General features: G+C 42.2%; 1 protein-coding gene across 2 annotated transcripts in view; it reads right to left on the bottom strand.

Annotated features, from left to right (window-relative positions):
* Positions 1–24,911, bottom strand: part of LOC115373884 (RNA-binding motif, single-stranded-interacting protein 3) — a 143,794-nt gene that overhangs the window by 48,727 nt on the left and 70,156 nt on the right. For both annotated transcript variants that reach the window (XM_030072508.1, XM_030072509.1), the window contains exons 5-6: positions 4,914–5,071; positions 3,146–3,225 (exon numbers count right to left, since the gene is read on the bottom strand). In XM_030072508.1, the coding sequence (XP_029928368.1) occupies positions 3,146–3,225; positions 4,914–5,071 (238 nt within the window). The remainder of the gene's footprint in view (positions 1–3,145; positions 3,226–4,913; positions 5,072–24,911) is intronic.

Genomic DNA, 24,911 nt, shown 5'->3' with positions numbered 1-24,911 from the left:
ATGGTCAGCTGCAGTGCGTTGAACTCTTGGGGCCATTGTAAATTTCACTGGTTCATGGGCTCAGAGAAATTTGACAGGTCAACCTATGATACATAAATATGAAGTTCTGTGAGTCCATATTTTGCAACAGCCCAAACAGTGGTTAGAGAAAGTGTATCTGTGTGTGTTTGTGTGTGTGTATGTGTGTGCACGAGAAAGAGAGAAATTCATAAGGCATCCCTCAGTACAGTCCTGTTACTGGCAGCATTTGGATACAAATAATTCTCAGCCCTTGAACTCTGATTTTACCTTAAACGTCCTCTTAAGTAGCTTTAAAGTCAGAAAAAAAAAACTCCCAGAGTGCGCGACAATGTCACATACATATTCTGTATCTTGTGGCTACAGCGCTCCATTGAAGCTACATTACATTTTCACTGCACCACAAAGACAAGCCTGCCTGTGGAAGCGACAGAGTTGAAGAGGTCACAGATTACCGCTGAATTTCTGTAAATATACGACTCTCAAACAAACTGTAACAACATTGTTTGCTGCTCAGTTCTATTGCTCAGTGATCAAGCAGCTTATCGTCATATTTCATCATTTCCCTTCCTGTAACTTAATGTAAGAACCTGCATAATGTCACTGAAGATTTCTTAGATTTGGTTTGTGAACTCCCATGTTGGAGCGACTGGAAGCATAAAGCTGATAACAAGGGAAGGGGCTTTGTTTTGCAAGTGGGACGACTTTGCACACGCACACACACACACACACACACACACACACACACACACACACAGATGGATAGATGCAGAGATGGATAGAATGAAACATCACTCACTTGTCTTCCTGTCTGCTGAGAAACTATACAACTACACCTCACAGTTTATAGCAGCACAGATGTGTGTGTGTGCGTGTGTGCGTGTGTGTGTGTGTGTGTATAAGAGAGAGAAACTGAGCGCGGCACCATCCCTCACAAATCATCCTGCCACAGCATGGAGTGCAGCTCTCTCTGTCTGTCTTTGATTTCCATTTTCTTCAGTGTACCACTCCTCCCTCCTCTCTGTCTGGATCTGATCCCCCCGTATTTCCGTCTCGACTCCCTCATTCTTTTGTCGCTTTCAATTTGGGCCCCCCCCCTCCTCCACCCTCCCCACCACCTCTGCTTTCTCTCTCTTCCACCCTGCCCTCCCTCTTTTATCTCACTCATATTTAGTCACCCGCTTGGCCCTCTGTCTCTCTTTCTCTAACACCCACACAGCCTTCATCATTTCTTCAAATCTTGTGGAATCTTGCATCTCACTCTCCTGTCTCTCCTCCTCCCCTCCCTTGCTATTTCTATTCACTTTTCTCTTTCTTTCTTTCTTTCTTTCTTTCTGTCTTTCTTTCTTTCTCCACTTCCGCCTTATCCACCCCCTCCTCTCCCAGTCTGTGTTAAAGAGGGAATGAATGTTTGCTGTTTATATGGGCCACAAGCACGGACAAATTGTTTCCTTTAGGGGACGTCTGTCTGCATGTGTATATGCTTGTGTGTGTGTGTGTGTGTGTGTGTGTGTGTGTGTGCGTGTGTGTGTGTGTTTCAATCCATGTCATGTACAGTCAAGGAATTAATCCCTCAGCTCTCTCAGCTAAATCAACACAAGGTGGTGTACATAATGAGAGAGAGGGATGCAAAACGACAGAGTTGATGCACAGTGGTGGTCGGTCGGCCGATTTATCCGGCTGATATCTGCATCATCCAATCCCACTGTTAAGTGCACTACAACTTTTTTCGTTCAATTTCATTTTATTTTATATGTATTTAAAATGAGAGCGCTGCAGATCTACTTCAGCAAACAGAGACAAAGCAGAACATGACATTAGTGTTAAATAAATGATCGTTTAAGTCAGGCTATTTTGTGTCTCATTTGTTATAACTATTACACGGCCTTTTTGTCTTTTTTCAGATGCAAAAACAAACAAACAAACAAAGTAACAAACAAAAAACAAAAACAACATGATATTGCATTATATATCGTCCATCGACCGCCCTGCTCTGTAAATATCTGCATTAAGTGTATCTGCATTCAGTCGCCAACTAATGCATTAACTATCACATCGACACAAACAACAGATTCCTACTGGTTTGCATACAGACAGATGTTGTAAACTGTAAGTGTAAACTTGTCAGCCAATGAAAGTATCACATTCATTGGAAGATGCGGTGATAATCGATCAGTAAAAACACTGTCGTCAGTGCCTGCAGCAGCAATGAGAGCAGGAGAGTTGACTCTTTGGCTTATCAGTGATTCAGTCTGATTCACCGGCTGGTAAGACCAATTTTTCTTTTTTGAGATGATTCATTTCAATTTGAATTTGTAAACCGCAATTCAAGGCGACGATTCAACTCAGTAATTCTAGCCAAAATTTTACATCCCTTAAATAAACATGTAATAATGTAAGATTATCCTTTTACATCTGTAATGTGAGAAAAAAATGAGGTAAGGAAATGACTTTAATGTCACATGTGTGTAGTAACGTGAGAAGAGGACCTCCTCACCGGTTGTACTGATTCAATCGCAGACGGCGCACATACCGCTGAGAAACCACGGCTGGCTTCACAACAGCATCCATTAAAATCCCATGAAACAAATATGATGCTAGTACTCAGACAGGTGGGAGATAACGCACTAACGCACTCATGCAAGCTGTCCACTTCCTGTTCTGGTGATGATGTGGGCACAAGCTCCTCGCCCTGCACTCAGCGCCGCGTTTGCTACGCAGACACAAGATGGCAAGATGGATATCTCGTCCATCTTCGCTCATCAGCACACGTGTCACACAGAGCTCTAACTGCCGCTGGTTGTCAGCGGCAAACGAGGATCAAGTTCAAATGATTTGATCTCTGAGTGCAGCGGCTCGATGGAAACGTTGAGCGCGAGAGGCCGAAGGTAGGGCTGCCCCTGAGGTGAGCACCCTGTCCTGTGGAGAGGGCGACTGCTCTCTCTCTGCAGGAGACGAGTGACTCTGCCGGCACAAAGTGACAGTGTGCACCAAACCCAGTCTACCTGGTCATCCCATTTCATGCGGGGAGAAAATGCTGACAGTGTACCTGGGTAAAACTAGGATGCTCCAGACAAACTGGGCAGTGACAGAAAATCAAAAGTCCAAAGGAGAGGAGAGCTCGTACCTGTCATGCCTGGAGGGGTTTTCAAAAACTTCCCATTGAAATTTTGAATCACCACATCACACTTCTCTGTTGATTCCATCCTGATGGAAAAATAGAGCGAGACAGACAGAGGAAGAGAGGCAGAGAGAGAGAGGGAGAGAGGCGTTACTTCAGAACACAATCAGCTTTTTTACAGTCAGCAAGTTAGTAATTTAAGCATCATTTGGCTGTGCAAGAGTGCCCTCTTTTGTCATATTTCCAAACAACGCAGGTCAGCAAAAGCTGTTGGGACACATTGGAGTGTAATACCATCAAGGAGAGAATGGCTTACAGGGAGCTGTCTCTTCGTCTAGACAGGGTCCATTCATTTGGCAGTATGCGCTCAAATTTTGAGCGTTTTTGCTTATCTTGGTTGAACTCGCACCGCACCTCGTCTGCCAATCAAATCAACACGCATTGTTCTAGGAAACTTGTCTGCTGTGCCGGTGAACAGCCGACCAAGTCAAGGCAGGTGGCCATGACATCACACAATAACCCATTTCAGTGCTGCAAATTCAGACATATATATATATATATATATATATATATATATATATATATATATATATTTTTTTTTTTTTTTTTTTTTTTCAAATTAGAAATGTATCAAAAAGTAACCAAATGTCATTAAGTTACATTACTTTAATGAAGGAATTAATACAATTACATTACTTATTACATTTTTGACAGGTTATCTTATTAAAATGACTACAGTGATTCAGTGCATGCATGTGCGTTTGTGCGTGCTTGTGTGTGCTTTTCAGGATCCATGTATGCATGTATGTGTGTTTAGCTGTGTGTGTGTGTGTGTGTGTGTGTGTGCGTGTGTGTGTGTGTGTGTGTGCTGTATGGGGTTTCCTCTCTCTTTGTCCCTGTTAAAAAGGTCCATTCAGTCTGATCTGTTGTGTGTCATGTCCTCTTTGTCTGCCCCTATTCAGCTCTACTCACCCAATCATAGCTCAATGACTAATTGCCTGCTTGGCAAGCAGAGCCTGTGTGTGGGGGGAGACACACACACACACACACACACACACACAGAGAGAGAGAGAGAGAGAGAAAGAGGTTGTGCATGTTTGCAAAAGTGAGCGTGTGTGTGTGTCTTAGTGTCCGTGGTATGCATGTATGTGTGCACATGCATGCCTCTGTGTGTGCTGGGTTTCCTTCACATAGCCGATGACCCTGAATGGAACCCTGACTGCACTCTAATCACTGACACACTCCACAGTGTAACTGAGAAGACCACACACACACACACACACACACACACACACACACACACACGAGGAAAAGGAAGGGGCCAAGGGTAGTGGAGTGTGGAGCCATATCATTAGAGGTAGATGTCCTGTGGTTGTAAATGGTGGGGAGTCAGCTAACTGTAATATCGTCTCTTGCAATTATCTAAAATATGTATCAGCGTGATAGAGCCGAATTAGTGTTATTTTTTGTTTGATTATCAAATAGAATGCATGGCATAATACTGGTGTATATAGAAACAGATACAGTATGCTTGTGGCATCATTTTGTGCTGCAGATTGCTTCTTACAATGCTGGCGTGGTGTTGCAAAACCAAGCCAGCACAAAATCTTATCTGTCAGTGGGAAAATGAACCAGCATTACTTGCATGCTGACATGTTGACTTTTTAGTGAACGCAAGATTTCTGCAGGACTGTAACTGTCTCTGTCAGTGTGTGTGTGTGTGTGTGTGTGTGTGTGTGTGTGTGTGTGTGTGTGTGCATCCCCCTCTGAATACCTGGCGAAGCCGACCCCTCTGCTCAGGCCGTTGGCGTCCCTCAGTATCCGTGTGGAGATGACGTGACCGAAGGGCTTCAGCATGTTCTCCAGCTCCTGCTCGTCCATGGACACCGGCAGGTTGGAGATGTACAGGTTGGTGGGGTCCTGCTCCTGTTGCTGTAAGGAGAGAGGGCGGCAGGAAGGGAAAAGGAGGAGTAGTGGAAAGAGGGAGGTGGTTAGACAGAGAGACACAGAGATTGTTACCTATTATAAATATGACTAGTAATAGTAGTAGTAGTAGTAGTAGTAGTAATAAGTGCAGTAAGTACTGAGCCATACACAAAAATGTCTTAATGGCATTAAGTCTTGTATTATGCCTTACAATAAAATTTAGTTTTCCATAAAGAAAAAATAAATGGATATGGGAACTTTTTAATATCCATGCTACTTAGCTCTCCAGTGAATAAAAGTTCTTAATAATTCAACTTTACTGCCCGAGTATTTATTGGAAGATCATAGGAAGATCATGTGCGGAACTGAAATGGATTCTGTTTTGTGATGTTAGGTTTTCAACCTAATCGCCTTACTGAGTGAGGACAAATGTGGACATTAAACTGTCTTCACGCTCAGCAGGACAGTTTTTCCTTTGTGAGAAGCTCTAAATGAAGTCAGACGAAAGCCGAGTGCCACTCTGCTGAAAGCTGTTTTGGCAGCAATAAATGCATTACGGAGTAAGGCGGTATCATTCAGGTTGTTTATTTTCATATTATGATTGAATGTCCCTCAGTAAACTGTTTGTGAATTTCTGCCACTTAACTCCCCTCAAAAGGGGAATAAAGATTTCACTGAAAACCCCTACCGCGACAAGAAAACCCCCTCAGGATTCATAGACGTTAACAGAGTTGCATTAAAATTTTCCACAGCAGTGAGGGAACCTCCTTGTCATGTGCCTCTCAGTGAGTTAGACTGGATTACTTCAGTCATTTTTGTTCTGTTTGGCAGTGCTCCATTGAAATGATCCTTCACAGGAGACCAAAGTTTGTGTGTGTGTGTGTGTCTGTGTGTGTGTGTTTGTGTGTAAAGCTACAGTGTTTGCAAATGAAGTAGGATGCAGGACACAGCTTGATGGAGGATGCGGGATCGCTTACATTTTGCTGATATTCGCAGGAGAGAGAGAGACTCATAGACAGAGTGACAGACAGAGAAAGTAAAAGGGTGCATTATGCACACGTTCTGCAAATTATAACTACATATGCCATGACTTCAAGCCATGACTTCATGATTTCATAAAATTATTCCTATACTTAGTCCCCAAGAGTGCTTGTTGATGTTTGAAATGACTCTGTGATGTTTCTATGCTTCATGAGAGTTTATGGCTGCGTTGCTGGCTGCGTCCCTCCACCATAGCGTAATAATGTTTATGTATTCATTACATGCTTCGTAATGAGAGCTCCCTCAGCTTTCCAAAACCTTGATGGTAGGGTGGATGCACAAACATTACAAGACCTCTTGAAACAGTCAGCCACTACGGTTTGCAAACCCCTCTGCATTTTTAAGATCAAGACGAGCTCAGAAAGCCTCTAAGTAGGCCTGCCTTGATGTTAAATATTCACTCAAGTCATTCGAGTGTGAGGGTCGGCCAAAGTGTGGATGAATGTGTTCAATATCAGTGGGGCCTGGTGGCTTAGTGGGCTCACAAGTCCACACCACGCCTCTCTCTCTCTCATCTTTCCATGTGCGCAATCTCATAAAGAATAAATGTCACTGAAGTCATCTTTTAAACAAAATAACGTCAGGTCTTGTGTAACATTTATGAGTCTCACTGTAGTTCAGTTGACTGCTGTGCTTTAGTTATGCTGAGGTATGTGCTGCTGTCATGGAAAATTAAACATATATTGTATCAATGCACAATATACAGACCTAATGTGCTGCACTGTTTACTGTATAATGGAGTCTTACTTTAGTGAGTATTTGGTATGACAGTGGTACTAGGACAAACAATGCATGATGATGTCTGTGTGTGTGTATGTGTATGTGTGTGTGTGTGTGTGTGGGCGAATATCTGTGTGAACGTGTATTAAAGTAGTCCTTCGTGACTCCCTGTGAGCCTAAATATCTCCTTTATCCATGGAGGATTTCCCTTTGCATGACTGAAGCTGTTTGCTTTCCAAAGTGGGAAGTAAACGTCTGGCCTAGTGCGATCCCAGCCATCTATGTAATCAGTGACTCAGAATAAGAAGAGGAACAGCTCCCGAGACAAAATTTGGAATATTCTTTCTGAATATGAATATCTCTCGTCGTCACCAGGGACACATCTGTGGTGGTCTGGCCTATTTTGTGTCTTTTCACACAGAGAAACTGGTTGAAATGTGATCCTCTACTTTGTGGTGCATGCCTATGTGTGTACATGTTGATACAATAAATATAGTGATGAGCAAAACCAGCACATCAAAGGCACATCTGTCTGCCAACAAGAATCATGCCACTGAAATCAGTAAGGCCTCACCATTTGCAAAGACAGAATGTTTAGTTCCAGTCATTAACATCGCCAGCCAGTAAATGCAATCCAGCGAGTAGACAAAGGTTAAGACTAGGCAACATTTTCTGCAGAAAAATGATGTGCTTGTTTCAGCATGAAAAATAAGAAAGTTGAAGTAGCTGGGGAAAAAAAACAATGAAAGCAATGAAAGAGTAGAAGAGCGTAATAGTGCAAATCTGCGAAACACTGGTGCAGACTCACTGCTGAGACTGAAAAAAGTTGAAGCAGCCAATCAGAACAGTAAGATTTTGAACACTGAAAAATGATTGGTGGGTGAATTGTGACATCACTCACTCTAATGGGCCCCCATTCACTTCCAGCCTAAATCTTGAAAACCCATTAAACTTAAACTACGACATCTCAAAAAGTACAAAAAGCTGATTCTAGTGACAAATTACTAGACAATGTGACGTGTTTAAAGTGTGAATGAAGTCTGTAGCTTACAGTATGAAGAAGTACAAAGAGCTCAAATAGGGCTGGGTTTACATAGCCTCCCTGTTGACTCCCATTATTAAAAAGGAGATAAAAGATAAATATTTTATGAAGCAAAAAAGGTCTAAAAAGTTGAATACAAACTTTTTAAACATCTGAATGTCGAGCATTTTAAAATTTGAATATGCTAATACTTTAAACGTTCAGTCAGCGGTCAGTGATTTATGCTGTGAAGCCGAAGAAGAAGATGGAAGATAAAAGTGATGGAAGATAAAAGTAGGTGGTGCCTTAGGTCCCTAAGGTGTGACTTGCTGAAGCAAACACACTAATAAGGATAATATTACTCAACATCCAAACATAGTTGGGAGATTTCGGAATAGTTTGATAATGCTCAGTGTCACACTATTTCCAGTTACAAAGCTTTGAATGAGCCGATCCTCTGTCACTCAAACCGGCTGCAGAGCATCCTCTGTGCTTTACACTCCAACTGTGGGCTTTAAATTTTCTCATTAGCAACAGTATGGCTGGGTTTACTGGACAACAAAGACTTATATTTTTACTGCAGAGCTGCAAGAGAGAATCTGTGTGTAAGATATTTAATTCATCTGGTTGTCTACGGAGGGGAAATGCCACAGAATCCTAATCCTAAAATGTTTTGTGGTCAATGTGCTTACTAACCAATTTCACCCACAACCAACATGTCTTCAACAATATCTCATGGTGGTTTGCCTAGCTCCAGCAACAATAGGTCAAAAAAAATTTTTGTTTCTGTACACATTTTCTCCACAATTGGTAGTTAGCAAGGGGGATGGATGCAGATTTGCGTCATTGTCTAGCCTCTGTTCCCCACTCCATTTACCCTACTGAGTATATTGCATGCCTGACAAGGAAAATCCATGAACTGCCGAAACAGACTTGCCTCAGTTTTTTTCAGTGCTGCCTCTATTGTCTAAATTCAGACAGCGGAGAAATCCAGAATGAGAATGGAACAATATCAACAATAGGGGGCATATTGTTTGGTTATTGAAATCCTACTAGACACAGTTGGCTGTACAACACATTTACTTGTTAGAATACGTTCGGGGATATGTACTAAAGTGCATTCAAGTGCCCACACCGTGAATGAACTTTGCTTGACTTTGCTCAAAGTTACTGTCGGCTTATAACTTCTCGGTGATCTCTCACTCCGCATGTTGCAAAGACTCACCTCTCTCTCTGTCCCCTCTCCCCCTCTGAGGCTCTGTTTGTTTCTGTCTCTTTGTCTCTCTCCCCGTCTCTCTCTCTCTCTTCCTCCCTCTCCCCCTCTCTCTCTAACATCTGTCATGAGCTGGAAACAGCTTCACACCAACTGTGCCTCTCCCTGACTGTGTAGCCTTACTGCCAGCCAGTCAGCCTGTGTTTTCAGCCCCATTAAACCTCATTGCTGCATCATTATAGCGGGTCTGTCACTGCTATCATGCTACTTCCTGGTTACCCTGCGATGCAACAGCACCTGCTGGAGAGCTGGAGGGTAAAGAGAGGGCAAAACAATGGTTAAATACCTGTGAAAAACACCGACTGAGTCCATACAACACATAGATAGAGGGAGATGAGGAGGAATGGTGCTTCAATCATATTTCTATGCAATTTGGCTCACATCTTAAATGGCACCGCTTCACTTCACTTCCAAGATACAACACATTAAAGAAAAAAAAACTACATATGTGACATAAGTCAGAGCTGCAGTGCTGCTGGGGAAAAATGCAGTGAGGATATAGGGCGATAAGTGGACTGAAAACAACTGCAGCAAAGCTCTTTCAGAAAAAGGTAGAGGCTTATATATCATTAAGGGAGGCAGAATTTCTGTTCATTATCGGTGTTGACTCTTCTTTCTTGCCTTGCTAGCTTGTCTTTCATATAATCCTCCTCATTTCCTCCTTTATTCCATCTATTCTTCTTCTTCTTTGCCCTCCTTCAACCCACCTCCTCTCTCCCCTCCACTTCCTACTCTGGGCCAATCTCTTCCTCCGCCCGTCCTCTTCTCTTTCTCCACTTACTATTCACCCCTCCTCTTCCTCAGACTAAAACCTAATCTCCTATAATGATAGCCTTGCTGTCTAAAATGCTGTCTGAATGCTTAATTAATATTTAATAAGTAGAATTTTCCTCTTCTCCGTCTCCTCCTTATCCCCCCCTCAATCACCTCCTCCGCTCTCCTCCATCCTCCTCTTCCCTTTCTTCTCCTCTTTGCTTTTCCTCTTTGCAGTCTTTTCTTTCCCAGAACCATCACTCTCTTCTTTCTCTCCTTTTTATCCCATCCTCACTCTCCTCCACCTTTCCCTCTTTATTACTGCCTTCCTCCACCTTCCTCCTCCTCAGACCGAGTCCTGATCTCTCGTAATGATAGTCTAAGGTGTCTAAAAGCTCTCTAAAGGCATAATCAATACTTAATGAACATACCATAAATACTTTATGAATCCTAAACCCCGAGATCCCTGGGGTCTCGTTAGCCATGGAGATATACACGTTTCTCCATCTTCACAACGACTGGAGGCTCAGTGAAATCAGCACTGGATACTGATTATCTCATCATTCAGACTCTGGCCAGTTCATATTGCTACAGTCAGAGTGGGCTGTGTGTACGCATGTAGGTGTGTGCATGTGTGTATGTGTGTGTGAGTGTGCTAGTGTGCAGTGGTTGGGGGGGAGAATGATGATATGTTACTTGTACCATTTATATATGACATGTTAAATTACACTGGTCTAAACACACCACCTACATATCAAACTGCTGCTGTATGTGTGTAAATGTAGAGTGTGCATTAATATTTTTTGTGTGTCCTCCCTGTTTGATCCAGTTTATCTGCCTGAATCTGTTTGTACTCTTTGTTGAAGCACTCCTACAGCCATGCCGCCTAGTTTAACCAGCCAGCAGCCACTGTAAGTGTTAAAGTATTCGTAAAGGCTCCAGTGTTATTGCTATACACATTATTCAGCACAAGAGTGCCTTGGTGGTTCATTTTTTATACACACAGTGTATATTTAATATTTTCTGGCATTTGGTGGTTGGTATACTGGTGGCCTAGTTGGTGCTTCTTGCTGTAGTTAAATCCCTTGTTTTTCCCCAAAAAGTCAACTTTCAAAGGATAAACAAAATTCATAGAGATTGGCAGCCAGTGCATTTTGGAAATTATACATCAGGTTTTGCCCAGGCTTCTGGGGCATGAAGGTCACTGGAGGAACAGCTCACCCACTATACAAAAAATATATTATCCAGAGATACTACGTAGAGAAACTATATAGTTTCTGTGTGATTTAGTGGGGTTTTCAGTCCAGCTCACCAATACAATGGGGCTGGATGAGTATTTATTTGTACCATAAAACATGTACATGTGAAAAACTCAACAAGCTTTTTCTTCTGCTGGTGCAGCAAAACCCTGAATCCACCCAGAATGTTTGTTCCTTGGGGGTAGATAGATGCAGTTTGCTGGTGTTCTTTGGCAGGAAATACTTCCTGACAAAAATTCCTCGCCCCCTAGGACTGTAGCTTATGCCGGGTTTCCATGTCACTGCCTCTGAAAGTAGATGTTGCTGTTGAGTTTTTCCATATATACATTTCACCCATTCAAGCCCCATTCTATCAAGAAGAGGAGGCAAGATGGTAGACTAGAAACCTCACCACATCACACAGAAACTCTCTGGATGGATAGCTTGTACTCGGTGTAACTGGGAAAAATATGTATTATGTTGTATTTTGGATGAACTGTTCATTTCAGCTTGCCTAACCTGTGAAAGGCCATGGATAACAATCACTCCAAGTAAAAACACAAACATCAAAATTGGCTTTACAGGGGTTTTCAAGCGATGTCATCACTAGACGCAATGAAGTTATTCATAAGTAGAAAGGCTGTTTTTCCACTGTGTGCCTCTCCAGCGGCTGTGAAGTAGCGAACAAACTCTGGATGACTGTTCAGAGGAACAGCATCGCACTCCGCTAAGTGAGAGACTCACTACATTTCAATGTTTAATTCAATTTTATGATGGGCAGGACGTTTTTTCCTCCCCTCGGCCGCCATCACTGTCTGCTTCTTCACACTCTGTATGACTCATCTACAGCGCTAAGAGAGGACTTTCTAAATAATGGGGACTGCACACACATACACAGCTCTCACATTTTCAAGTCACACGCAGCTCTAAATCAATCTGCCCATTTATTTGCATGTTTGCTTGTGTTTCTCTCAAGCTCTACAGCTCTCGATCATTTTGCTTTGCTCTGAAGCATCACCATCTCCTCTTCCCTGTTGTAACTGTATTATCATCTCTCTCTCTCTCTCTCTTTCCCTCTCCATCTCTCTCTCTCTCTCTCTCTCTCTCTCTCTCTCCCTGCTGTGTGTATTAAAAGGCCAGTAATTCATCACAGAGTCAGAGCAGAGTGCCGTCCTTGCTGCAGACCAGTATGCTGGCTGCTTCCCTGCCTGTCTGCCAGCCGTCCAGAGCTGGAATCAATCACCCAATCATGAGACACAGAAGCCATCAGGGAGAGCGAGAGAGAAAGAGATAGGAGAAAGACACACACACACACACACATGCACACACAGAGAAAGCTAGAGAAAAGAAGAGGGGATAAAGAGAGAGAGAGAGTAGCTCTGGGTGGATCAAACAAACATTTGCTTGGCTGAATGTAGATTAAAATGCCTTGGAGATGTGAGTTGCTCTGTTTCACTGCCCAGTTGTTGGACTGGAAGAAAGAGAGATGATAAGAATGATAGATAGATGGAGAAATTGCGAGACTGCCACCAATAGTTACAATGATGATGATGATGATGATGGTTAACACCACCAACCATAGCGATCATGTGCTGGCCTGATTAGTAATTTCACGTTTTTCTGTTGCTGTGGTAATGCTGTTGTTGTTGCAGTTCCTTCTCCAATCTGACCACACAAACACAACTTCTGCATGTCGGCCTGATGCTTAACAGCTGTAGGCTGGATATAGCTGGAGGTAATGTCGTTTCTTATGGTATTGTGGTTGTTGTTATTTCGCTATGGCAAGATCCTCAAGCTTTTTTCGGGCAGGAATTCAGATGTGGCATTCGGCCTCATTAAAACGCATTACGTCTCTCGTCATGTGGGCATCGATCTCCACCAGAAACAGGCTGTTGGTCCACTCTGAGCCTCAACCTGCGGTTTAAGATTACACTTTTGGCTAGTGGGTACATGTTTGTGGTTCCAGTGTGGGCGGCCAATTAAAAATGAATACATTTCTGAAGAGTTCTGCTCCAAAATGAGACTTCTAATGAGGTTAAGTAGACACACAGCACACTGTTATGGCTACATCGGCTGAAACAGCTGCAGCACAAGTCTGCTGGACTTGAAATCTGAAGCCTGTGTAGCTCAGATCACAGGCATGCTCACTTGTCTCACACACACACACACACACACACACACACACACCATCAATATGTACATACAGTCTATACATTTTATATACAAACACCTACACAAAACATGCAGATATCCTAAATATACAGTAAATGGACACAGTGTGTACAGTACACCTCTCTCTCTCTCTCTCTCTCTCTCTCTCTCTCTCTCCCTCTCTCTCTCTCTACTGAATGCTGTAATCAAGGCTAATGGGACTCAGCTGTTGGCCAGTCTAATTACCTGGAATGCAGACGGATGGTCTGGGAGACTGTACTACACACACACGCACACACACATATACACACACACACACAAACACACCAGCCCAGTCTCTTCAATCTGTGTACAAATCACATGGCTTTTACACTTTGAAATTGCATGCAGTGCATACGCAAAAGTCCAATTTTACAGTTTTACGTGCAGGTGATACGTCAACCCAAGAAGCAGTAACATTACGTAACTATAACCCGAACCTTTTCCTAACCCTAACCCTGTTCCTAAAGCTAACCAGGTGGTTTTGGTGGCTACAAATGTTACTTAATGCTCGTAAAACTGGACTTTTGTGCTTGCACTGCATGTAATCTCCAACTGTAAAAGTTCTCATACGCACATTGATGAGACTGGGTTGCACACACACACACACACACACACACACACACACACACACACAAACACCTGCATATAACACATACAGTAAAGGAACGGTCAAGCACAAGTATTCTCTCATGCACCTGCCACATATGCAGTGTGTACGTATAGAGTGTGTACGATGTGTACCCACATGTGTTTGTGTGTGTAATAAAATGTGTGTGTGGTCTGTGTGTGTGTGTGTGCCAGTTAAAGGCCAATAAAAGTTCAGGCAAAAATTTCCTGAGTTTTTTCCTGTGTCAGGAAACCCCCTGATGAACCACCTGGCAGAATAAAAACTGTTTATAATTTCACATTTAAAAAAAAAAAAAAAAAAAAAAAATCCTCTCTGTATTTTTCCATAATTTGCCATCATGCTATTTGATGCTGCCCAACATCTCATCCATTTATTCTGACCTCTCAAAGAAGAGGATTTGGATGGTTGTGCTGGCCTTTAATCCAACACAGTCCAGAGTGCATGGTGTGTTTAATGACCTCTGGCCTTATCATCTCACAAACCCTAATCTTGACCTTGTATAGAAGTTTAAAACTGTATGGAGGTGAATCAGAAAAGTCTGGCAAAGGACTGTTTTTCCTTAATGACATGACAGAGTTTTGTATGGCAAAGCTGTGACCGATCGCTCTTGTAATGAAAAGTTAGTCAGGTTACGTGAACAACATGCAGACCTCAGGACCTGTAACACAGCAGCTGCCCAACATAACATCCTGAGGGGCACAAAGTGTTACTTGTCACCTAACATGTTAAATAATAATATTGGATTTTTTTTTTTTTATGCTTGAAACGAATTAAGAACTTGCAGCCTCTGGAAACCTAAGAAGGCTGATTTCTATGCAGGTAGCTCATTTGGCTTGGACCTTGCATTCTCTCCCGGTGAGCAAAACGCTGGCCAGAATGTAAAACAATCAATGCTCCATCTTCAGCACAACACATTACGGACTCGCAGTCTCCCAAGATACTGATATCTCCTGCAATGTACCTCATACACAGATGCAATTTGTGCATATCAAAGAACGACGCGCAAAAAAAAACTTTAATGAGAGGTGAATTTTCAGGAAATACAGGGATCTCAGACAAATCTGTTGAATGTTTGATAAATGAGGCTCAGTGTGATTCCAGGCTTCTTCATCCTGATGTCGTAGTGTCTGCCTGAGGAGGGAGCAGACTTCAGGGAAATCCTCTCTCTAAATGATTAATGGAGTCTGGAACCAAGGAGGGAGTTGTCTCAGGCCGCCTCTGCAGGTACACACCCTGTATGACGCCTGTGAGAGAGAGTGAGTGTGTGTGTGTCTGTCTTTGAAGCTGCATCATCACAGCGAGGCCTGATGTGAGGACTGTTTCATGGCAGTCCTGAGGGACTCATTAATGATGTAGAAACACACACACACACACACATATACTCCCGTACACGGAGGTGTCACACTGGGATGAGATGATCGAGGCAGGGTTGAGGGAGGAAGACGGGATGGATGAATGGAAATTAAAGAGATAAGAATAGGAAATAAAGCGAGAGGGAGAGATGAAAATGATAAAAGACGGAGATTGATTTGTCAAACGCAAGTGCAGTTTAGTATAAAGCTGGACTGTGGGCTGCATAGAAAACTTCACAGTGGCTGACAACAAACACATAAAGAATAAGCCTGCAGATCCAAAGGCCACAATACAGTAGCAACATGAGGAAAATGTTTATGTTCAACTGTAATATACATTACTGACATCATACCATTCTGCATTAGAGGCCAAATTGCTCTGATCAAGAATGTTGGTTCACCACACACTTGTAGCTAGTTATATTTCTCTGATCACCATATAGCCAGCAGTATTGTGATAGCAAAACACCACCCTGAAACACTCAAAAAAAAAAAAAAAATTAAAATTAAATGACTAAAAATGTATTTATTGCATTTATAGGTTCATTTTGGTCTGTGGGGGTACAGCTCTTTTATTCCAGCTGATAGCTGCTCATATTTAGACGATGAGATGTCACATTGAGGTACAGCAGGGTTAGGCTATGAAATTAAAATTAGGGCTTAAATTTTGAGACATTTAGTTAGAAATTTAAAAACAATCAATGTTAAATGCCAGGTTTCTGTGGCAGTGTTTTACAATCAATAAGCAAAAGCTTCTTTCCAAACTCCGCATTTTACTATTTTGCTCCGGTATTCAGTAATCACACAAGGAAAAATGCTTCATAGTAGTACACTTTACCTGCATTATGGACCACAGTGTAATGCACATGAGATGTAGCACTCCAAATTTCGAGGCGTCATTAGAAACAAACTTGAACATCACAGATTGATGACAAAAGAGTGGTATGGTGTCCACGAGAGGTTTTTCCTCTAATGCCTGGCAAAGAAAAAATCAAAATATCATTCACAATTATTATATTTCTTCTTTATTTGAGTGTAGGCTATATTGTGCAGAGTATGGTTTGCAGCCCCTCCCCATCTAACAGATTAGACAAAGTTCAACTTAGTTCCAGTACAAACACAAACACACAAACACATACAGTACACACACATACAGTACACACACTAAACCACATAATATATTTTACATATTTACATTTTCTCCCTCTCTCCTTCTCTCTTTCTCTCTCTCTCTCTCTCTCTCTCTCTCTCTCTCTCTCTCTCTCTCTTTCTCTCCCTGGATTGCTCATTGACTGCCTGTGTGAATATCAGAGCATTTCATTAGAAAAATGCAATAAACCAGAAAGCCTGCTGGATTGCAGGATTATCATTGAGGAAGCATTTTCTCGGATAAGGGAGGAGAAAATTAATAAAGTTTTAGACAAAGTTATTGAATGCAGTTTTTTGTTTCCTTTTTTTGTGGTGGTGGTGGAGGTGGTGGGGTCTAATGGCATGTGGCTTTTCCTCAGACAATTCACTGGGAAATGAAGTTCAGAGGCACAGCCAGAAAGAAAACAAATTAAGAGGAAACTGCAAAATTAAAAAAAAAAAAAAAGTTCTCGAAAAGTGCAGGGGAGGAGTGGGTTTGTGCTCTCGGCACTGCAGTGATTAAAACATAAAACACTGGCTCAGACACATGAGCCGCACAGGCTCAGAGGGAAGAATTAGGCACATCAGATTCTGACCCAAGCTTGATATGCTGGTTTGTTTTGTTTCACTGCTGTGTCATGTTACATGCATGCACCCTAAAATGACTTTGGGTGAATAGCGGGGAAATGGTGTAAGAAAATTATAGTCGAAAAAGAGGAATGAATGTGCAATTTTATACCAAAATTTTATACAGTATATTGTTAATAACTATATCTACTGTATCCTATTTTAGCACATCAGGATTTTCCAAGTAATTTATTTGGAGAGCGAGGCAAAAATAAAGCAGTGCTGCTGGAAGGATGCAAAAAGTGCCACAACTACATCTTTCACTCGTCTTAATTAAACTGCAATAAAAGTCTAGAAATTAGACAGTGCCATCGAGCAAGAGCACATAACAGCGTAGCGGCAGTTATAAAAGTTACACCAGCAGGCTGACTTGCTGTGCAACAGAGAGTAAAGCTGTCCATGTCCACCCACACAATCTGCTGGTCTCAGTTATAAAGTCCTGGAGGAGAAGATTACTGGTTTACAGTTCAATAAAAGACCCTTTTCATCAACTTTGCTGTTCTCACTACATCTGTCATGCTGCAATCACACCAGCAAGGTCAAGTATTTGGGTGTATGTGTGTGTGTGTGTGTCTGCCCGACTGTCTGTGTATGTGTGCCTGTGCATGTGTGAGTGTGGGGTAAAGATAGCAAGCATGAACTGTGTGTAATCCAAAATAAGACAATAAGTCCAGTGCAAAGCCCCACCACAGTAACATGGTTATTTTTTATAGCATTAACTACAGCAGACTGATGGATGCTCTATTCTAAGTGTGTGGTACCTTGCAAAAAGTCTTTTGTTGCTCAACATATTCACACCTACATTTAGGAACTTCTCAGTACAATCAGTGTGTTTACAGTTACAGGCCACTGAGCGCCTCCATTGCAGGGGGTTAAAGGAAAACTACATGCTAAAACAAATTAACACTGTCTAAAAACAGAGAGTGGTGATTTACATTGCATTTCAAGTGCAGTTTTGTCATTTTAGGGTGTCATTTTATTTTTTCTGTTGGTAAACTTGCCAAATGCAATGCATTTACAGAGCAACTGCAACTACAGTGGAGATGAATGAGAGAAGTGATTCCTCCCTCTTTTAGGCTGGATTTTTCCCTGATTGTTTAGCAACATGCAAATTGTTATAAAGGTCTTGATCTTTTATTTTCCCTATGAAATGTGTTTGTAGCTGCACTGAGAATTTCTCCCAGTGATGTCAGTGAAATAACTTTTGGCTATTTAGTAACAAAATATAACACTGAACAACAAAACAGCACCGGAAACACGAGGTAACTTGCAAATCCAAGGTTTTCAATGTGTTTTTTTTTTTTCTTTTGTCCTTTACTCTTGACAAGGGCACTAAACTCTAGTTGTTTAAGTCGTGGGTCTTGGTTATTTCCTCTGCACACATTCTCCCACTCAGTCTGGGGGCCCAAACCAGGGACCTTCCGGTTTCAAGTCTACTTCTCAAACCCTTAAGCCCAGCCTTTTCAATATGAGGGTGGAGTACATTTCCTGGCCTGGGATTAATCCAATCATCCCTAAAGGGCTTTTAAAATTGTATTTACCCTTCACATAATGGTCCTTTGAAATCGTTTTTCCTCTCCTAAAGCTTTCACACCAGACTTTTAATCTCTGATCATACCGTTACAGGTTTTGCAGCATCTAACAATCTATTAGTTTAACAGTAACTGCAGATCGTTGGGTGATTTTCAAATAGTTCAGTGTGAGTGAGCAGTCAATTCTGGGCAAGAGGATTCCACCTCTAATACATCTGCGCACGTGTGTGTGTGTGTGTGTGTGTGTGTGTGTGTGTGTGTGTGTGTGTGTGTGTGTGTGTGTGTGTGTGTGTGTGTGTAGATATATATGTGTGGGTGTGTGTACGCTTGTGTGTTTTTGTGCTTCCACCTGACACTATTTCATCACGATCAATGTCTTTGTCCTACAGACCCCACGCTCGAGAGCCATGGCCTGTTGCCATGGTTATCTCTATTTGAAACCGGAGGGATTAACCTCCAGGGGGATGGAGAGAGGGAGAGAGAGAGACAGAGAGACTGAACAGAGAGAGAGAGAGAGAGAGAGATAATGCCTTTCCTCTCCCAAGGGCCTAACTGGGATCAAAATCGGCAGAAAGAAAGAGGAGAGAGAGAGAGATAATGGAGGGAGTGAAAGTGTATAAAGGGATGGGGGGGCAGAAAAGGGAGAGAGAAAGAGATCTTGGCATGGATGGAGGGATTTGAGGGGTCAATAGGTTGCTGTGTCCTTGTGAGGCACTTTCTCGTATACAACATCATTAAACTATACAATCATTCAACAATATGTAGCCAAAATAGAAATGCAGCATTGAATTCACAAGACGTACCCATGGCATCGTAATTGACTTTAGCTTTATCTTGCTAAGACGATTTTATTCCCCTCTGAGATTTTGGCTTGTGTAACTACATTTCAGGGCTAAACTATCGTGATTCTCTAATTGATGTGTTCTTTTAGTATCTGTTGTCATGATGCATCCCAATAAAAAAAAAAAAAAAAAAAAAAAAAAAAAAAAAAAGCTTTACAGCCACTGGCATCATAAGTAATTCTGTTCTTACGTACTTTGGTTTATATATCTATATCTATATCTATATCTATATCTATATATATATATAGATATAGCATATGTGTGTGTGTGTGTGTGTATTTATATGTGTGTGTGTGTGTGTGCTGGCCAAGTGGCTGGCATAGTGTACAGGGACATCTGTGCCAAATTGGGGCTGGAAGTCCCAGGGTCAAAATAGAAGACACCTCCAAAGGTGGCTGAGAGCGACAGAGCCAACATCCTGTGGGACTTCCAGATCCACATTGATAAGCTGGTGGTGGCTGATCAACCAGACATCATGGTGATCGACAAACAGCAGAAGAAGGCAGTTGTGATAGATGTAGCCCGAGCAACATCAACATCAAGAAGAAGGAACACGAGAAGCTTGAAAAATACCAAGACCTGAGAGAGGAGCTAGAGAAGATGTGGGGAGTGAAGGCTACAGTGGTAATCGGAGCTCTCGGGGCTGTTACCCCCAAACTGGGAGAGCGGCTCCAGCAGATTCCAGGAACAACATCTGAGATCTCTGTCCAGAAGAGCACTGTCCTCAGAACAGATAAGATACTGAGCAGACCCCTCAGGCTCCCGGGCCTCTGGCAGAGGAGCTGAGCTTGAACGAGACACAAGACCGCCCAATGGAGCCAGTGGGGAATTTACATACATATATACATACAGTACATATAACTGATGCATGAACACACACAACAGAAATCCTACAGTTCCACCACTACAGTGCCAGCCTTTGGTCTTTGGCAATTGGTCAGTCAGTCCTTTACAGACCTGATGTTGCCTCAGTTAGATTTCCATTACTTTTCCAAAAATATTTCTAAAATGATAATTTTACCATTCAAGGAGGTCACAGTGAACCTGGAGCTGGTGGGGATTCGATGTCTTGCCCAAGGACACCTCAGCAGAGCAATGCTTGCTGCCACAAGGACTTGAACCAGGGCCCTCTAGTTGGGAAATAATGCAATATGCTGGCACAGAATGTAAGCCATGCACATCAATGGGAAAAACAAAACAGTTTCTGTTGATTCCCGAAAAGGTGGCTTTTTGAAGATACAAGTCCTCCGCAGCATGAGGACACTCCTGTGCTGATGTGCTCGTTGTGTGTGTTGCTGTTGCACTCAGATGAGAGAGTAAAGATTTTCTTGCTGTCTTTAGATGTCTGGATGAGGGCACAGTGGGGCCGGCGAACAGCTTGGCACACCAAGGTTATTTACTTTTAGAAAGGGAAAACCGGCCTGAGTCAGCAAAAACCTAAAGGGCGGAAATGCACACGCTTGTGCACAGGCACATGCACAGACACGCTATCTAACTCTGTTTCATCTCCACATAAACACATTCACGCACGCGCACACACACCGCTGAGAGGTTAAATGGACTGATCGTTGGAACACCATTGAGAAAACAGGAGCCTAATTACCATCATATCCCAAGGACACCTCTTAACAAAACACACACTCACAAGCACACATGCACACACACAAATACACATTCATATATTCATTTTACCTGTAAAAACCATCCACTCCCCCCCTTTCAAAGCCATTAGGCTATAACAAGGGTTCTTAAACCCTTTCAGCCCAAACAGAGCGGGTTCAGTGCTCTCCTGGGAGCGAGCCTCATTAAAGCCTTTTTGTGGCCTCGTCACATGAAGACCGACCAGAAACTGGCCTGTCGTCCATGTTGGCTCCCAACACAGCCATAACTCTTAACTGTACTTACCAATGATATGAGAGCTGATAACCAAGAACCCACCAGTAACCAGTCAACATGTTATTAATGACCTGTTACCAATGGCACAAACACTACATGTGCACACACACGCACGCGGACAAACACACCCACATACACAACAGAATAGTACAGGAGCAATTACACATGATTTATTGTAATTGCGTGCATAAGAGCACAGACCAAAGAGCCTTTACATTCAATATTCTTTGGAGAAGCCAGGAATTTTTATCCACCCGCTACACCACGGCTACGAACGTCCCAATTGCCCCCACTGGCTAAAATGTGAATGGGAGCCGCAGAAGAACTGCTGCCAATGGAAGTTAATTAAACCTTCCGAGCTCATGATTAACACCCTTAAAAGTAAGTCACTCCAAACTGTATATTGTACAGAAAAATGGATTCTTCTTTCATGAAAAAAGTCTACTTATAGGATTTTGAAGAAATTAAGATTTTACCTCCTTGAATTTAGAAGATTATTGCTACAGACTGAGCTCAACTTGCAGCTGTGCATTAACAGAATACTTTTGTGCAGGGTTACAGAATAATTATGAGGAGATTCATATGCTAAAAACAAAGTAATAAAGCTGGATTTTATTATGTTAATTACAGATACTTGTGAAAAGTTGCAGGGCCACTTCTGGGAATACTTTAAAAGTGAAAGTGGAAAACTCAGAAGACCATTTAAAGTGTTGCATGAGTAATGTGTCATGTGTAAATATATATATATAGAAGCCTAAAATGACTATGCTGCAATTTGCAGTTTATTTCTGTACTTTTTTTCTCCCTCAAAATGGCAAACTAATCTGAAAGTAACAGAAAATAATCACAATATATTTCTGAGTTTTGGCAATCACTAAGATTATGGACTATATTTTTAAAGCAGCCAGCCCAAGGCAGAGGGTCCATCCACAAAACACATCTAACATCGAGGTCCTTGTTTCAAGTGCAGCCACGCCTCCGATGGCTATTCTGTGGGTGTTTGTGCCTTGTGTTGCAAATCACTTGCTCAGAGCACACATTTTAAGCCAGACACGGGTTCAACTTTGTTTGCATGCAACTTTGTTTGCATGCGAGCAAAATCTTTCAACTGAATAAATGCTACAAGGACCAGCAGGCATATGCAGATGTCTCACTCAACCATGTCAAACTATCAGAGCCGCCATCATGACTCGCAGAAATGGCAGTATTCCTGTTTAGATTGACAGAGATACTGACCCTGAGGGATCCACTGGAGAACACCGTTCAATCAGAGAGAAAGAAAACAAGAAAGAGAGAAGGAAAAAAGAAGGAAATAGATGGGCAATATGGAGAAAATCAAATATCCAGTATTTTTGACCAAATACCACAACATCGATATTGTCATGATATTTTGAGGATGACTATTGGTGCCCCCGTAAAATATTTACACAGTGACATTTTTGATGAACAACACTTGTAAATTTGGACATGATGGTAAAGCAAGCAACAAATAACTCCATCTGAGGCCAGTCTCTAAAAATTAGATTCTTATACAACTAAACTGCATTCTAAATTACATTTCAAGGGGTAACTATTTTTGTTTTGGATTATGTTAGTTTGTAATGTGTCACAAGAACTTGTGTGGTCCCTTTTCAGTTTCAAGGCTGCAGTAGGAGGTAGGTGGGATAGTGGATGGGTCAAACAAATGACTTTCACCCATGCGATACAAGTCCAGCATGAAGTGATAGTGTTTTTTTTTTGTTTGTTTGTTTGTTTTTCTGACATAATATACAAGATATGTTGATTGGAAACATATTTGTGCTACATCAGGAACAAACCAAATCCACAACAAAATATGTTTCCCCAAAAAGGAATTATGAATGCAGTTTAATCGTACGGGAACAGAATTTTTAGGAGACAGGCTTGACGGTCTAATTAGCTTACATGCCATATCACAATATGATCACATCCAAAATCAAAGATGATATCTGGTCATAAATCACAATATAGATATGATGTTGTCATACTGTCCAGCTCTACACGGGTGGAGGTAAGACAGCGAGGCAGATAAACAGGCACACAGCGAGAGAAACAGCCTCATTGGTTTTCTGTGGGCATGTGTGGTGGCGGTGAGAGTCAGACATACTAAAAGGTTACAGCAGTTGATTTGTGATATTCTACTCTCAAAGAAGTCTCTCTCTCCCTCTCTCTCTCTCTCTCTCTCTCTCTCCCTCTCTCTGCATGAGAGCAGTTTGGCCGCCGCTGTCCACAAAGTTTGATCGATGGCCGAGTTACGCCATCGGATTGAATCCAGCCGACTCTGTCTGCTGCCCAATGACAAACAACAAACATGCCTGGCCCCCAATAACAATGAGAGATGAGGACCGGACAGCCAATCAGAAAACAGACTTAATAGCGTCCCCATGAAATAGGGATATTTCAGTCGGTCTCGCCTCTGTCAGTCCATCCGCCAGTGATAGATGTAATTCATGTCGGTGCCACAATGTGAATAAGATAAGATCAGCTGGTGAAATGTGAACCGCAGCACCACCGCTTCCTTCCTCGTGCCGTCCTCTCCTGCAACACTTTTATCTTGTTCCTGATTCTCCTCTGTCCCATCCTGCCTTTCCTGCCTCCCCTACCCCAAGCTGCCCACTCCATATTCACTCCATCCCTCTCTATCCATCCCTCGCCTCGCTGTAGTTCAGGCTTCCCGCTCCCTCCCTCCATCAATCTCTCTGCACTCCCTCCCTCGCTCAGGCAGCCCACTCAAAGGCTAATTCCACAGAGAGAGAGAATATGAGAAGAGGTGTTTTATAGTGTTTTCCAGTTATCTCCATCCTTATAGAGCCGTTTTCAGCCCAGCTCCATCAAACCGAGCACCACCCCCACTCTCCAGCTGCCTACTCCATTCCTCCTCTGTTCAAAGCAATATTTCCCTCATAGCTCTTTGCTGTCCGTTCTCTCAGGGGCAACGCTTAGGTGAGGCATCTAAATTTAAAGGGTTTCATCTCTACATCAGATATTCAGCATTTGAGATAATCAACCTTACTCTAAAAAACAAAAACAAAACACTGTCGATACATTGGCTGAAATTATTAAGGGACTGTGGAATAGCACTGAACTTTTTCATCATCTCCATCCAGAATAAGAGCATTTTAAATGAGATATATTGATTTGTATTGTTGAAATCCTGAGCAAATGAAGATGTAATACCATATTCCCCCCTCCAAGATACAGTATTTGTTTTGGAATGTGATCATTCATTTAGTCGGTGTGTTTTTTTGCACATGCTGCTGTTTTTGGACGAGTTACAGTGCAAGTCGAAATGTTCACACAGCTTGTTGTAGCTGTAGGCAGATGCTGACAGGGGTATAAATCAAACATGCATACGTCCTCATATATCAGGAAAATATGGCCACCACCCACATGTGTGTATGTACAGTAATATACAGTAGTTATTGCTAACTTTGTGGAAAAAAAAAAAACATTATGAAAATATATAGTAACATAATGAGGTCTTAATGCTTACTGACCAAACAGAACCAACATGACTTTTAAATTACCATGTGGACTGTACACCGCGCGCTCATATTTTATTTGAGTAAACTGAGCTTCATGTG

This window comes from Myripristis murdjan, chromosome 16 (genome assembly GCF_902150065.1).
Source record: "Myripristis murdjan chromosome 16, fMyrMur1.1, whole genome shotgun sequence".
In the NCBI taxonomy this organism is placed as follows: Eukaryota; Metazoa; Chordata; class Actinopteri; order Holocentriformes; family Holocentridae; genus Myripristis; species Myripristis murdjan.
This window is presented reverse-complemented; position numbering and strand designations above follow the sequence as displayed.